The sequence below is a fragment of the Diadema antillarum genome, unplaced genomic scaffold (genome assembly GCF_040938485.1).
Source record: "Diadema antillarum isolate AM-2024a unplaced genomic scaffold, OU_Dant_1.0 seq00002274_RagTag, whole genome shotgun sequence".
NCBI lineage: Eukaryota > Metazoa > Echinodermata > Echinoidea > Diadematoida > Diadematidae > Diadema > Diadema antillarum.
Genome location: NW_027272900.1, coordinates 16737 through 30748, shown reverse-complemented (window position 1 = coordinate 30748; position 14012 = coordinate 16737). Strand labels below are relative to the sequence as shown.

The window sequence follows — 14012 nt, the reverse complement described above, 5'->3', positions numbered from 1 at the left end:
AAGTCTTTAAAGAGTCACCTTCACTTTAACATTTTCATTTTCAAATATGAACTTCGACCATTATTTGCATAACCAGGAGGGCTGTCTCATCTCGTCGTCATTACCCACGCCGATGAAAATCGGCAGGGGGTTATGTAAAGGGTTCCGTATGTTTGTTTGTTTGTTTGTTTGTTACCCACGCCGATGAAAATCGGCAGGGGGTTATGTAAAGGGTTCCGTATGTTTGTTTGTTTGTTTGTTTGTTTGTTTGTTTTTTTGTTTGTTTGTTTGTTTGTTTGTTTGTTTGTATGTTTGTTTGTTTGTTTGTTTGTTTGTTTGTGTACAAGATAACAAGAGAACGGGTAAACGGATTTGCACGAAATGTTCAGGGAATGTTTGGATAATGACAGGAAAGAATCGATTAGATTTTGGTGATAATCGGTTGACCCTTGCAAATTCTGTGTGACCTTGAAGTTTTGACCCCATGGTATAGTGACCATTCCGAAAATTTCCCGTTTCTCACTTTGCGATTTTCCGCTACCATACGAAGACATAAACTCCCCAACGATCCGACTTCGCTGCTCAAATGTTCGTAAGAATTCCGAAATTTACGTTTAGGCCTATTTGAGGGACTATGTCCTTCTAGATTTATGAAAGTTCGTTCTCCGTCATCACAAACTGGCCCGTATTTTGATGATTTTTCAAATTAACATTGATTGTTTTTTTCGTTGGAGGAGCATTTTGCTCGGTCGCAGTCACACTGCACGATATGCGTGCTCAATGTCAATGCGTGTGCAAGGCCGCTGAAAATGCATCGCGCTCTACACTGTTGGTGCAAAATTGCACCGGGGACGTTGCGGCGCTCGTTGGTGGCCGAATACTGGTGCAGTAGACATTTGCATTCAACCCTTGCATTGAATAATTCCCGTAGACACTAATCATAGGGGTAATTGCCTAGGGGGTACGTAAATTTTGTTTTTCTTTTTTGCTTTTGTGGATACCATCAAAGATCGTACACTCATACGACCTTTGATATTTGATGATTTTTCAAATTAACATTGATTGTTTTTTTCGTTGGAGGAGCATTTTGCTCGGTCGCAGTCACACTGCATGATATGCGTGCTCAATGTCAATGCGTGTGCAAGGCCGCTGAATATGCATCGCGCTCTACACTGTTGGTGCAAAATTGCACCGGGGACGTTGCGGCGCTCGTTGGTGGCCGAATACTGGTGCAGTAGACATTTGCATTCAACCCTTGCATTGAATAATTCCCGTAGACACTAATCATAGGGGTAATTGCCTAGGGGGTACGTAAATTTTGTTTTTCTTTTTTGCTTTTGTGGATACCATCAAAGATCGTACACTCATACGACCTTTGATATCATCACACTCTCGGCTTGCTATAATCAAAATATCCCGCAAGAAAACGGCGTATTTCTCGATTTTTAGCGCTTTTTCCGCGACCCGTCGCGTAGACAATACTCTTAAAACTGGACTTAATTCGCGCGCGCTTGGAAAAGTTCCGATTCTGCACTTTTGACGGTGGAATTTGGGATTTTCGATGGATTTTTGGAGGAGACTTAAGGACTTTCCTGTACGTGAATGAGTGTTAATACCGTATGTGTAATTATGTGATTTGCGTGTGATGTGACTGTAGAACCAAAGATCGTACACTTCAGTGTACGATCTTTGGTAGAACTCACTGGCTGGTGATAAAGCACACTGGCAATTAAGTGGCCGAATTCTGGTAGATGACCGAATGCACATTATGTTTACCCCGACTCTGTACTTAGGCGTGGGTCTGCCGCCTTTGACGGCCCCTCTCTAGTTTGTTTGTTTGTTTGTTTGTTTGTTTGTTTGTGTACAAGATAACAAGAGAACGGGTAAACGGATTTGCACGAAATGTTATGGGGATGTTTGGATAATGGCAGGAAAGAATCGATTAGATTTTGGTGATAATCGGTTGACCCTTGCAAATTCTGTGTGACCTTGAAGTTTTGACCCCATGGTATAGTGACCATTCCGAAAATTTCCCGTTTCTCACTTTGCGATTTTCCGCTACCATACGAAAACATAAACTCCCAAACGATCCGACTTCGCTGCTCAAATGTTCGTAAGAATTTCGAAATTTACGTTTAGGCCTATTTGAGGGACTATGTCCTTCTAGATTTATGAAAGTTCGTTCTCCGTCATCACAAACTGGCCCGTATTTTGATGATTTTTCAAATTAACATTGATTGTTTTTTTCGTTGGAGGAGCATTTTGCTCGGTCGCAGTCACACTGCATGATATGCGTGCTCAATGTCAATGCGTGTGCAAGGCCGCTGAAAATGCATCGCGCTCTACACTGTTGGTGCAAAATTGCACCGGGGACGTTGCGGCGCTCGTTGGTGGCCGAATACTGGTGCAGTAGACATTTGCATTCAACCTTTGCATTGAATAATTCCCGTAGACACTAATCATAGGGGTAATTGCCTAGGGGGTACGTAAATTTTGTTTTTCTTTTGCGCTTTTGTGGATACCATCAAAGATCGTACACTCATACGACCTTTGATATCATCACACTCTCGGCTTGCTATAATCAAAATATCCCGCAAGAAAACGGCGTATTTCTCGATTTTTAGCGCTTTTTCCGCGACCCGTCGCGTAGACAATACTCTTAAAACTGGACTTAATTCGAGCACGCTTGGAAAAGTTCCGATTCTGCACTTTTGACGGTGGAATTTGGGATTTTCGATGGATTTTTGGAGGAGACTTAAGGACTTTCCTTTACGTGAATGAGTGTTAATACCGTATGTGTAATGATGTGATTTGCGTGTGATGTGACTGTAGAACCAAAGATTGTACACTTCAGTGTACCGGTACGATCTTTGGTAGAACTCACTGGCTGGTGATAAAGCACACTGGCAATTAAGTGGCCGAATTCTGGTAGATGACCGAATGCACATTATGTTTACCCCGACTTTGTACTTAGGCGTGGGTCTGCCGCCTTTGACGGCCCCTCTCTAGTTATATAATATGATCAGTTTAATAAACTCTATAAGCCTGCAAAATTTTGCAGCAGTCAAAGCAATGTAGCCTCTAACACAAAACAAAGGGATATTGTGTGTGTGTGTGTGTGTGCGTGTGTGTGTGTGTGTGTACGTATGGGTGCGTTTACATGAGAATGTGATTTCTACATGGACGAAAGTGGAATTACTCCATTGAAAAAAAAAGTATTTAAAAAGAGAAGGAGGTATTTTGTTTCATCATCTTGTGGGGTTCGAACCCGCACATGTGCAACTTTACGTCTCTGGCGCCAGAGACGGTACCTTTAAAGGACAAGTTCACCTTCATATACATGTGGATTGAGTGAATGCAGCAAAATAAGTAGAACACATCAGTGAGAGTTTGGGGAAAATCGGACAATTCGTTCAATATGAAAAAGTCAAGATCGGCTTGGTTGACCCATTTCACTTATTTTCAGTCCTCGCGCAAAATCAGTGTGTGCGACTTTATGTTCGTTTTGTGGAGCACGGTCACATATGCATTGTCATTGAAATGCTGAACCATCATCATCATTATCATTTTCCTTTTTACCCAACCCTTGCCCTGCAAGTCAAAAGTCAAAGGCTTTAGCTGGAAAATGTGTCCATCACATGCATTTTGCAAATTTGCAATTAGTCAGGTTGATTATTTATTACTACATCAAAGCTCAACATAAGCAGTGACCTGGTGGCCTGAGGCCACCAGAAATAGATGTTGGGCCACCATTATTCAACAAATGATAAGTTATGGTGGCCCCACCAAAAATTTGTGAGTGTGTACAGTGTTTTTAAGTGTTTTTCTCACCCAGAAAAGGGAAGAATAACTTAACCCGTTCCTTCCGCAATTCTCTGAGTGCTTTTAATGCCCCCAAACGAGATTATTTTTGCCCGTCTACAGAGAGGCAGACAGGTTGGTAATCCACCTGTGTGAAGGCAGTCAAGTGGTACATTGTATCCCCCTTTCCACAGTCAACTACATGTGCCAGTGAACAATGGAAATAATGATCGGGTGCGAGGTATGAATAGAGCGTGCACTAATGAGCTCACAGAATATTTTGTTCTACACAAAACCAGGTACTTGAATGGGGTGACTGGGGTCAGCTAACACAGATATCTAAATGATCTCAGCCTTGATCGCTATGTACATGTTCGTACAAGTTTAGAGCAGAACAAGCGAAAACTAAATCAGGGAAAAGGTACATAATACTGTGAAATACGCATTTTTCAAACGTAAGGAGAACAAATGCTGATAGAATAAACTTTCATCTTTTTATCAAACCCACTTTTCTGGGCATTTTAACACAAAGAAACATGCATTTAGGCCACTAAAGCAGGCACTCTTGTCTTCATTTTGGGAACCTGGTATACCAGGTTCCCGTAAGGAACGGGTTGATAACTGCAAGCATTTCAGCTGTAAACTGCAGCCGCCAAGGTTACCTGATTACCATTAGTCTTCACGACCAACTTAGTCTATTTTACACCCTAATTCAGCCAAACCTTTTTTTTTTTTCGCAGTCAAATATAAAGGCTAAATCTTATCTACCAGGCATCTAAAAACAGATGTATGTAAACTCCTACATCAAATGTAATTTCATGAATATATGGTGTCATGGAAAAATCATGTTTACACCTCAATTCAATAATGAATATGTTAGACTTAGTGAACTTTGTCACAACATGGTAATTGAAGCACTTAAATCATTTCATTTTATATGTTTTTCTTTACTTTTTCTTGATATCACACTTCTTTGTCGGGCCACCAAAAAATGCAATTTGATCACTTTGTGGGCCTAAATGGGCCACAAAAACAAACATATGGAGAAAAAAAAAAGAGTCTGGTGCCTTGACTACAATGTTGAATCTATATCTACATGTACATTGTAGCTATTAATCTTAGTTTTAGCTCATCAGAATTATCCAATGCTGAAGCTTGATGCAGTGTGTGTCAATCTTTTATTGTCCCAGATTAGTAGGATAGGGTCACATGTTACGGCTCAGTATCATAAACCCTTGCGACAGGGGCAGTCTCAAGCTGGTAACAATAGGTGCAAGCAAGATTCTACAACTGGAGTTGGAAAAGAACTCTTAACAAAACAAAACACAATAACTTCTTGCCAATTATGTCATATGTGGGTTGTGAAACTCCCTGAAAAAGTTATGACACATTTCTGATGGAGTAGTACACACTTGAGTTCATGTATCAAAACAGAAAAGAGTACTATCGCACAAATAAACAAACAGGGAAGTGACAAGCAAATGTGTGCAGTATCCCAAATCCTGTGCAGCACAATTTCACACTCAAATCCTAACATTTCAATACACAAAGAAGAGTATAAAGCATGTTTCTCTATGTTACTGGAAGTGCAGAAAAGAGTGGTACAGTTGTACACAACTTTACTTATGTCATTATGGAAGCTGCTTGACTATACCTCATAATCCTTGCACTGCAAGACCCAACACCACAGACTCAGAGTTTAGATAAGTTCTTAACAAGACTGTGGAATACCAAAAGCAAAATGTACTTTCACCAAACTAACCCCCCCCCCCCCCAAAAAAAAAAAAAACAACAAACAAACACAAAAAAAACCCCCAAAAATACTCATGGAAACCCATTCTTGAGCATTAAATGTTTGAAGTTTGAAGAAGTTGCAAAAATCAAAAGATAAAAAGACATGAATTGCATGACTTCAATGCATCTGAAACAGGGCTGGACTACATATTGGTAGTACCCGAAATTGCCCTGTGCAGTGGCTATGGACTAAGTAAAATTTGAGTTGATTTTATTTTGTATATAAACAAATATGGACTGCTTTTATTTCAGGTAATATCAATATCATTGCTCTTTGGATTTCAACTACATGCTTTCACTTTCGGAGCAAGATCCTCAGGTAAGAGCATGGAGGTAATATCCCTCTGGGCAATAATATGAACAATATAACAAAATAATGACTGTTTATATGAAGATAGAAATAAGATATTTTTGGAATCAAAGCATAGCTTTCAAAATATACAATGTGTAGATGGATAGAGAGTAAACAACTACTGTACAGTGTATGAGAAAGGGATATGAGAGCAAGAGCCAAAGTGCAAAAGTGGTTGTATTGAAGAAACAAGAAACACCCAGAAACAGCAGCATTGAAAAGAAAAAAAATAAATGAATAAATGATTCCATAAATGAATGACTACATACTTTTCTCACAGAGTAATGATAGACAACGAAATACATGAAATACACAAGCATGTAAGGAGAGGCTTCATATGAATGCAGACAGAAATTGAAATAATACTGCAAAACAAAGTAAACTTACATCCATATCAACAGCTGTATGGCCATACACATGAAATGCATCGTCACACTGATACAACAGAATGGGAATGTTCATGGAAAAAAAAAAGTTATGCTTGGTTAAAAATCATGTTTAGCAGATTACATTCAGTAACCCTTGATTTAAAGATTTATTTTCTCACACAGCAAAGATTGCAACTGCAGTGCAAACACATGAAAACAAAGAAGCTAAAGTCCACAGTAATTCATACTTTAACCAGGGAGGTGTTAGAAAAGGAGAGACAACTACTGCTCTCCTTTGAAGTCATGCGCGGCACCGCCGAGAAGTTATGCACTTAACTACAGGTGGAAATCAGGTGCTTTGACAAAAGAGAGCATCAATAATCGGGACTAGCGCTCCCACATCTAGAAATACCTGCCCCTACTGCATTTCGCTCTCTCTCTTTCAATGTGATGGCAACAATGAATTTATGTACCTTGAAGTGGAGCAGCGAATCAGAATGAAGTGTAAAACTGACAATTTTAACAGCAAATAGTTTAAAAGCATGCTGGTGCACGCTTTAGCGGAGTACTTAATTTGAAAGATCAAAATATCCCAGATTAAAGGATAGAAAACTATCATGCAGAAATGTGCGCATTATAGAAAAATATTAGGTTTTTAAGATGGCCTAATTTTCATTTCATTTCAATTTGCGCATTACGAAGAAACTAGAAATACATGTTTATAATATTGAATTCTTTCCTAAACTACTCTTAATCAATTTGAGTATTTCATTTAAAATTTTACTGGGAAATAAAGCTTGTAATTCAACGAAAGGTGAAATGCGTTCTTCGTCTCCGAACTTCGCCTTGCAACTAGAGCGGTGCAGCGCATGACTTCAAAGCGTATAGTGGAATGCTAGACATCCCATTGTAACGCTTTGAACCAAAACATGTGTTTGCATGAATTACGAAGAGTTGTCTCTCCTTTTGTAACACCTCCCTGCTTTAACAGTACAAAAGAAAAAGCAGAAGTATTTGTAGAAGGATAGGTAGCAGAAGTAGGTAGTAATAATAGTAGCAGGAAAAGAAGTCATTCTTGTAAAGTAGTAGTGGCAGCAGCAGAACAGCAAGGTATCAGGAAATGGCATGCAACATACAACTGGCATCAGAAATATGTGAAACATCTTCTTTCTCAAATGGCAAAATTGTTTACAATGAAACATGCATAACATTTGAAATTCAATGAGAACCACTTGCTTTGGCTTTGTCATGCAGTGACATAACTTAACAAATTTTGCATAAAGAGTGCACAGTATTATTTTTTCTTTTTGTCAACGTAGTCATTCATTTTAATTCAAAAAAAGTAAAGATATGCCTAGCAGGCAAAGTTTGCAATTGTGCCATGAGTAAAAAAAACATCACAAAGAAATACTTGTCCCAAACCCTCTCAGCACGATACAATGAAATTGAGATTTCAAAGAAAAAGAATGGCTTGTAAAATGCAAATACCATGGTATCACGTACAGCCAGACTTTATCTAATATTATTTTTGAAAGGAAATAAGTAAATCTAAAAATGCCACCAGATAGAATTGTTTTGTCTTTCTTGTTTTAGACTTTAATCAGTGACAGAAGAAACTAGAATTATCACTGAAGGTGATTAATACTCCCACCCCTAGTGTCGCTTTATTGCATGTGCTGTCATGAGGGCAATAACGTTAATACCAAATTTGTGCACTTAGTTTTACATGCCATTCACACAATTAGCTTGATTTACTATGTTCAAGAATCGCGGACAATGGTTCCTTACAAGGAAAAACAATTCAGATATCAACAAAACCTTACTGCTACCTTTGAAGTAAGCCACATGATATTCCTCTCTTAAATAGTTTAGCGTTAAGACTTATGAGGGAGTTATGATGACTTCTGCTTCAGAAACAAGTTTGTATTTATTTGTGCCTTTTCCCTTTTGGTGTGTGTGATAGTTGGTCTGTAAAGTGTTGTTATTCAATATAAATTCTGGATAATTTCTATCATTTGCCATATTTAATTTCCTTCTAACATGTAATCTTTTACTTAGCAGCAAACCTCTAGCCTACCCAATAAATAATGAAAGAAAGAAGCTTGCTACAGTTATCACTTTCATCCTTGCACATACCTCATTGGCGCCAGCAATCTTGAGTTGCAGCAAACCCTTCTTCTCATTGTCTGTACTGAGAGACTGTACTGATTGGACTTGCTCAAAGTCTGCCATTTTCGTGGGCTAAATGAACGGAGAATATAATACAGAAGACATATCAAAACAGTGTTTAAAAACAAAATACCCTATTTATCTACACCTGATGAGATGCTATCAGTGAAACCAGTCATCCAAACTCTGAGCAGTTCACAGTCTAGTACAAATCAAATCAGGATCTAAATGTTAAGAAGAATATGCATTCACATGTATGCAGACTGTCAACAGTCCATTCTATGTTCCCGGATATGTAAAATTAGTGTACATGCACCAGGTATTCATCAGTACCAATAACATCCTAAGCATCTCATCATACCAGTGATTACATTGTCTGCAGCAGAAACAAAAAAAAAAAAAAAATAGAGGTACAGAAATCGCATTATGTAGAACTTGAATTATCAAAGTTACGGTTTCCACTGATGAATTGATACAAACAAGATGACACTTGCATATTTCATGGAAATGTGTTTACCATTTCTCTGTCCAATAAACACAGCCACTATTTAGTTAGCAACAAAGTCACTGAAATAGATGCCCACTTGACTCAACCAATCAGAAAAGATATTACACATCCAAGAGAATGACAGAGGGGCATTCTCTCATTGGTCTCTAATCTATTGGACTTGGAGTGTTTGATGACATCTGTGTCAACTCCCCCATCTCCATGTATGTACATGACTGTTCTGGAGAACTGAATTTAACAAAATGCCCTCGACTGTTTCATGGGATGGACCTGGTTCTAAAATCTTCCCTAGTCTTACTGTGGAGGCTTTGTCTGTGAGACAGGATATGCCGTCTTCTGGACCAATGACCAGCTCTACCGATATGCTCCACCCTGTCTGCAAAGACAAAAAAAAACATAACACAGTCCAGCTTCATGTACAAGGTATCATGACTTCGCACCGCTAGGCCTTCTTAGGGTATCTTATCATTGACAATAAGTCTGCAAAATAGAAATAATGCGAAGAATAAAGGTCAGTCAATAACTACCATCCTAACACAATGTATTTTATCTTCGATGGGATTTATAAGTAGCAACAGAACTATAATTATCACACATGTAGGTCTGTGAAATAAAAACAAACCAGAACACCTGAAACATTTTGTCATTGAACATTTCACAGTCACACACACACTTCAAAATTTCTAAACTTGAAACCAATATTTCAACACTGCATCAGAGCCCTAGAAGAATTGAAAAATGTTTGATCACAGTCTTCAGTTCGATTGGATTGAAGATCTCTAAATTTTTTCAAGTGTTGCTGGCAGGTGCAACAAAATGAAATGAAATAAAAACAGAGTCTGGTTCAGCAGGTGGTCATTTACTTCGCAGTCATATTCTTTGAGTGCAGTTTGATAAGTGCTGAATAGTGATGTATATCAAGTCATTTGTTTTACCAACAAGAACTTTTTATTTTGGTGCTCAAAAACAGTTCTCCCAGTTACGAAAAGCCTTAAACCTCAAAATGCATTGAGGATTTAGCGAGTTGTAGCAATATAGTTCATCCCTTGTGTTGGCTTCATTGTGAAACACAGACAAGTACCATGCAATGACCAGCATGGCAATTCTTCCATTGTAGCATCTGGCAAATAAAGAAGAGGAAAACTAAGAAAGCTATGGGCCTACATGTAGTGACATCTGCAGTTCAGTATCAAAGGCTTACAAAAACTATTTGATGTGATGAGTGTAAGGCTTTCTTTCATATGCAATTTAACATGAGCTTTGCAGGTACCTGGTATACTCTGGGAGTATTCAGTTATCCTTTCCATTTTCTAATTAGCATGCAATGTTTGCTCTGTCATAGTGTAAAATATTGTTATTAATTAGATCACATATCTACAAATCTATATGCTGAATGACAAAACTCATAGGCTAATTCGTTTGCTTTGATAGGAGCCCAGACTGCCAACTGCAGACAATAGTACACTTACTCCCAGCGCACACTTGAACTTCTCATGATCAAAGCGATGTACTGATGACAGGACTTCAAAGAATTTGAACACACACTGCTCTTCATTAAAGTTGGCAAACTGCTTGAAGTACTGTAAAATGAGTTTGCGTAGATTCTTGGGCTACAAAACATCAGAAACAGGAAGGGCAATTACAATCAATGTTTGAGGCCATGACACTACAGTAAATACAACTGGCATCCAATGACAATTTTGGCATTCACCACCTATCTTCTAAACCTCAATGATATATTCATATATGCAAAAGATTTGAGCAGTAGTAGAGCAAAGCGAAAGGAAATATATACATTTTCACTTCTATGAGATGGTCTCAAGCAAGATGTATTTTCACATTGTAGAGTATGACCACAATATAAAGATAATCACTCATGAAGGGCATTTGCAATAAGGCCATTACAAGACATTTACACCACTCATGAATGTCTATGAACCAGTAATAGGCAGCAGGGAAGGATTAGTATGGGAAAGAAATGGGTTCATTGTGGCTTTAACATATAGCGAATGTGGTGGATAGTTCAAAAAGTTATTTTTCTATGCACTGTTTTTTCATGAATCTGAAGTTCTGCAGTTAGGCAGTTGCATAGAAAATATTAGCAATAAATATCTGAAGGGTACTTTCATTTCTCAAATGGTAGGCATTTGGTCCAATTTGAGCTACAATTTGTAACATGGCTACATACAGATTGATATCAAATGTCACCAATGAGGAAAGAGCTTCAAGACATACAAATTTAAGACTTCAACATGATACAACCACAAATTGTAGTAAACTTATAGACAAAAGTTCTCAAAGAGGAAAGCTGAGATTATGTTTCTTGTGAACATTCATGTCAACTTGAATAGTCTGTACAGTCTACCCATACATATCATATGTTTGAAAAAATACAATAAGCAGACTTTCTGCATAGATAATCCTAAAAGTACTAGTTAATCAATCAAAATGCAATTCCAGGGTATGAAGCTATAACTCATTACCTATATCCTGCAGGAAACCCCCATTTGATTTGCTTCAGTGGTCAGAGAGAAACAGGAATATTTGTAAAACATGTCAGAAGTCTCTTCCCTCCAAGTTATTGTGTTGTCCATTGTGTTCAAGCCTAACAAATACCAAGTTCACACATTCTCTCACAAAGATATCTTTTGTAAAAGTGACCGATTGTTTCTTTTCATTTTCAATTAAACAAATGGAAAAATGAAAGACATAAAAAAAGGATGTAGATTTTGAGTTTTGCAAACATTATAATAGCACGGTGTGAAAATGAATGATTAAAAAAAAAAATGAAATTATTAAGTAATTGAAAACTTGATTGAGGCCCTCCTTTTCGGCTTTTTGTTTTTTGTTTTCTTTTCCCTTTTTTCATGAAGATGATCATGACAGCAATATTTACAAATTTATTTACACACAAATTGATGTAATGGTAATACCAAAAATTGTTATGAACAAAATTTTAATTTATTTGACGGTAGCCCTGTCAGTTGTGAGCAAAATATGTGACCCGCTACAACAAAAGGGTTCTAAAGTCGCGCACGGTCGAAGCCGTGAAAATCGAGTTTGAAGTCAGAGCATCAAAATTGGTCAAAACTTACGATTTTCTGATTTTGACATATTATTGTAGTCTGACATATCTTCTATCATCTGTCGAAATTTTGAAGCAAAATGGTGAAAGGAAAGACCAAAAAATAGCGTTTTTCTGGGCCACGTTTTTTGGCTTTTCAACGAAGCAGAAACTGGTTCCAAAATTTGGATTGAGCGCCACAGATAGGCTCCGCCCCTAACACCGACCAGAGTGATCTCATTGGGCATTTTGCTGCTTGCCGCTAACTGAAGCGTGAAGCTCACACACTGCCCAGTCGACTGGTGCGTGCAGGCGGGGTGCGCTATGCCCAGCCGCTTCTCCTGGCATCCTGGTCACTGATTGGTCGGTGAGGAGACCGCCGACGCTGTGCTTGAATGAGCATTTTGGGAGTTGCTAGGGCTTGCCTTCTATTGTCCGGAGGTGAAAACTGACTTGCGTGTCCCTTGATCATGACGGCGTCGCAAGGAAAACTTTTAGGGTGCTTTTCTCGAAACAGTGATTTCCCAGACGTCTCGACATGCTCTCTTTTAAACATCGATATCTCCGCAGGCGATTATTTTTATAAGATGTGTTATATATCAATTTAAAGCAGAAAGATTAGGAAATTATGCCATGCGATTTTCAAATAATTGACCTCGCCCGACTTTAGGATCATTTTGTTGTAGCGGGTCACATATTTTCATTCATATGGATGCTCAGAGCATCCCAGAGCCAAACTTGTGAGAAATGGACAAACGACATACATTACAAAGATCCACACCACTGAACCAAGTTGACTAAGCTATTCTGCAAAATGTAAGTTAGAAGTTATAGTTTCATACCCTGAAATGGTATTTGGCTTGTTTAATTAGGCCAAAAAAAAAAGGGTTGTATTGGCGTAACATGAGATTTTCAAATAGGGTCGGTCAGGCGGATTTTTTTTTTTTTTTTTTTTTTGCTACCTGCATTTTACGTGTAAAACTCGTGCTCAGCTCAGTGAACAGTTACAACTACTGGGGCACACCGAATGTGCTGTGTTCATCTATTCTACAAATCATTTATGAGGCCGATATTACTGGAATTATACCCCTTCACAGAATTTAAAGATGTTGAAATCCCTATCCTGAATGTTTTCACTTCATATTCTACTATTTTGACTTAGATATTCTACTATTTTGATTTAGATAAGATAGATGCAAATTGACCCATATGTACGATCTTTTCATCGCACACGGCGATCTCTATTACAGTCCCACATATACAGATTCGTGTAAGTTCTCCACACAAGAAACCTACGGCAAAACTGTGCACAATACATCGCAGGCTGAATGCTAAGTATACACTGAATAAATCTTGTTGAGTACACGTCCGTGTTGGAAACAGATGACGTACTGATCAAGCCAGGCTTATGCACGTATGATGCGAGGCGCTAGATCTCTCCCTCGTACATCCGATATTCCCAGAGCCGTTCCCACTTCCAGGTTTGTGCGATCACGATCACAATCAACAAGATATTTGATATCGATAGCGAAAAAACTAATTAAAAAACATGGGGTCGGCGGAATTTTTAGGGTCGGGCGGGTTACGCCAATGCAACAATTTTTTTTTTTTTGCCTTATTTTGAAAGTTATCGATGTGGAATGTCCAACTGTATTTTTTTTTTTTGACATAGTGTACACACATCTAAATTTAAAAAGATGTTGCAGAACATGCCAGCAAAGTTCTCTAATGTACAAGAGAAGAATAGTGCCACACCCACCTTGGTATTATCAATGACATTCTTTGGTATGAATCTCTTTAGGCCAATCTCCTTCCTGTAAGACAAATATATAAGCAGAGTGAGAAAAAAAAAATCACAAAGAAAATAACCATTGTGAGGTGAGAGAAAAGAGGGATTCATCAATGGGAAGAGAGCAAAATATAACTAGAAATGTCCCAATGGCAATTGGTATGCCTCTGCCATAATACATGGTTCTC

At 38.3% G+C, this 14012-nt stretch overlaps 1 protein-coding gene across 1 annotated transcript in view; it reads right to left on the bottom strand.

Moving 5' to 3' along the window:
* Positions 1 to 14012, bottom strand: part of LOC139714441 (focal adhesion kinase 1-like) — a 135578-nt gene that overhangs the window by 109810 nt on the left and 11756 nt on the right. The window contains exons 3-6 of the mRNA XM_071626147.1: positions 13795 to 13849; positions 10441 to 10581; positions 9270 to 9347; positions 8431 to 8535 (exon numbers count right to left, since the gene is read on the bottom strand). Coding sequence (XP_071482248.1) covers positions 8431 to 8535; positions 9270 to 9347; positions 10441 to 10581; positions 13795 to 13849 — 379 coding nt within the window. The remainder of the gene's footprint in view (positions 1 to 8430; positions 8536 to 9269; positions 9348 to 10440; positions 10582 to 13794; positions 13850 to 14012) is intronic.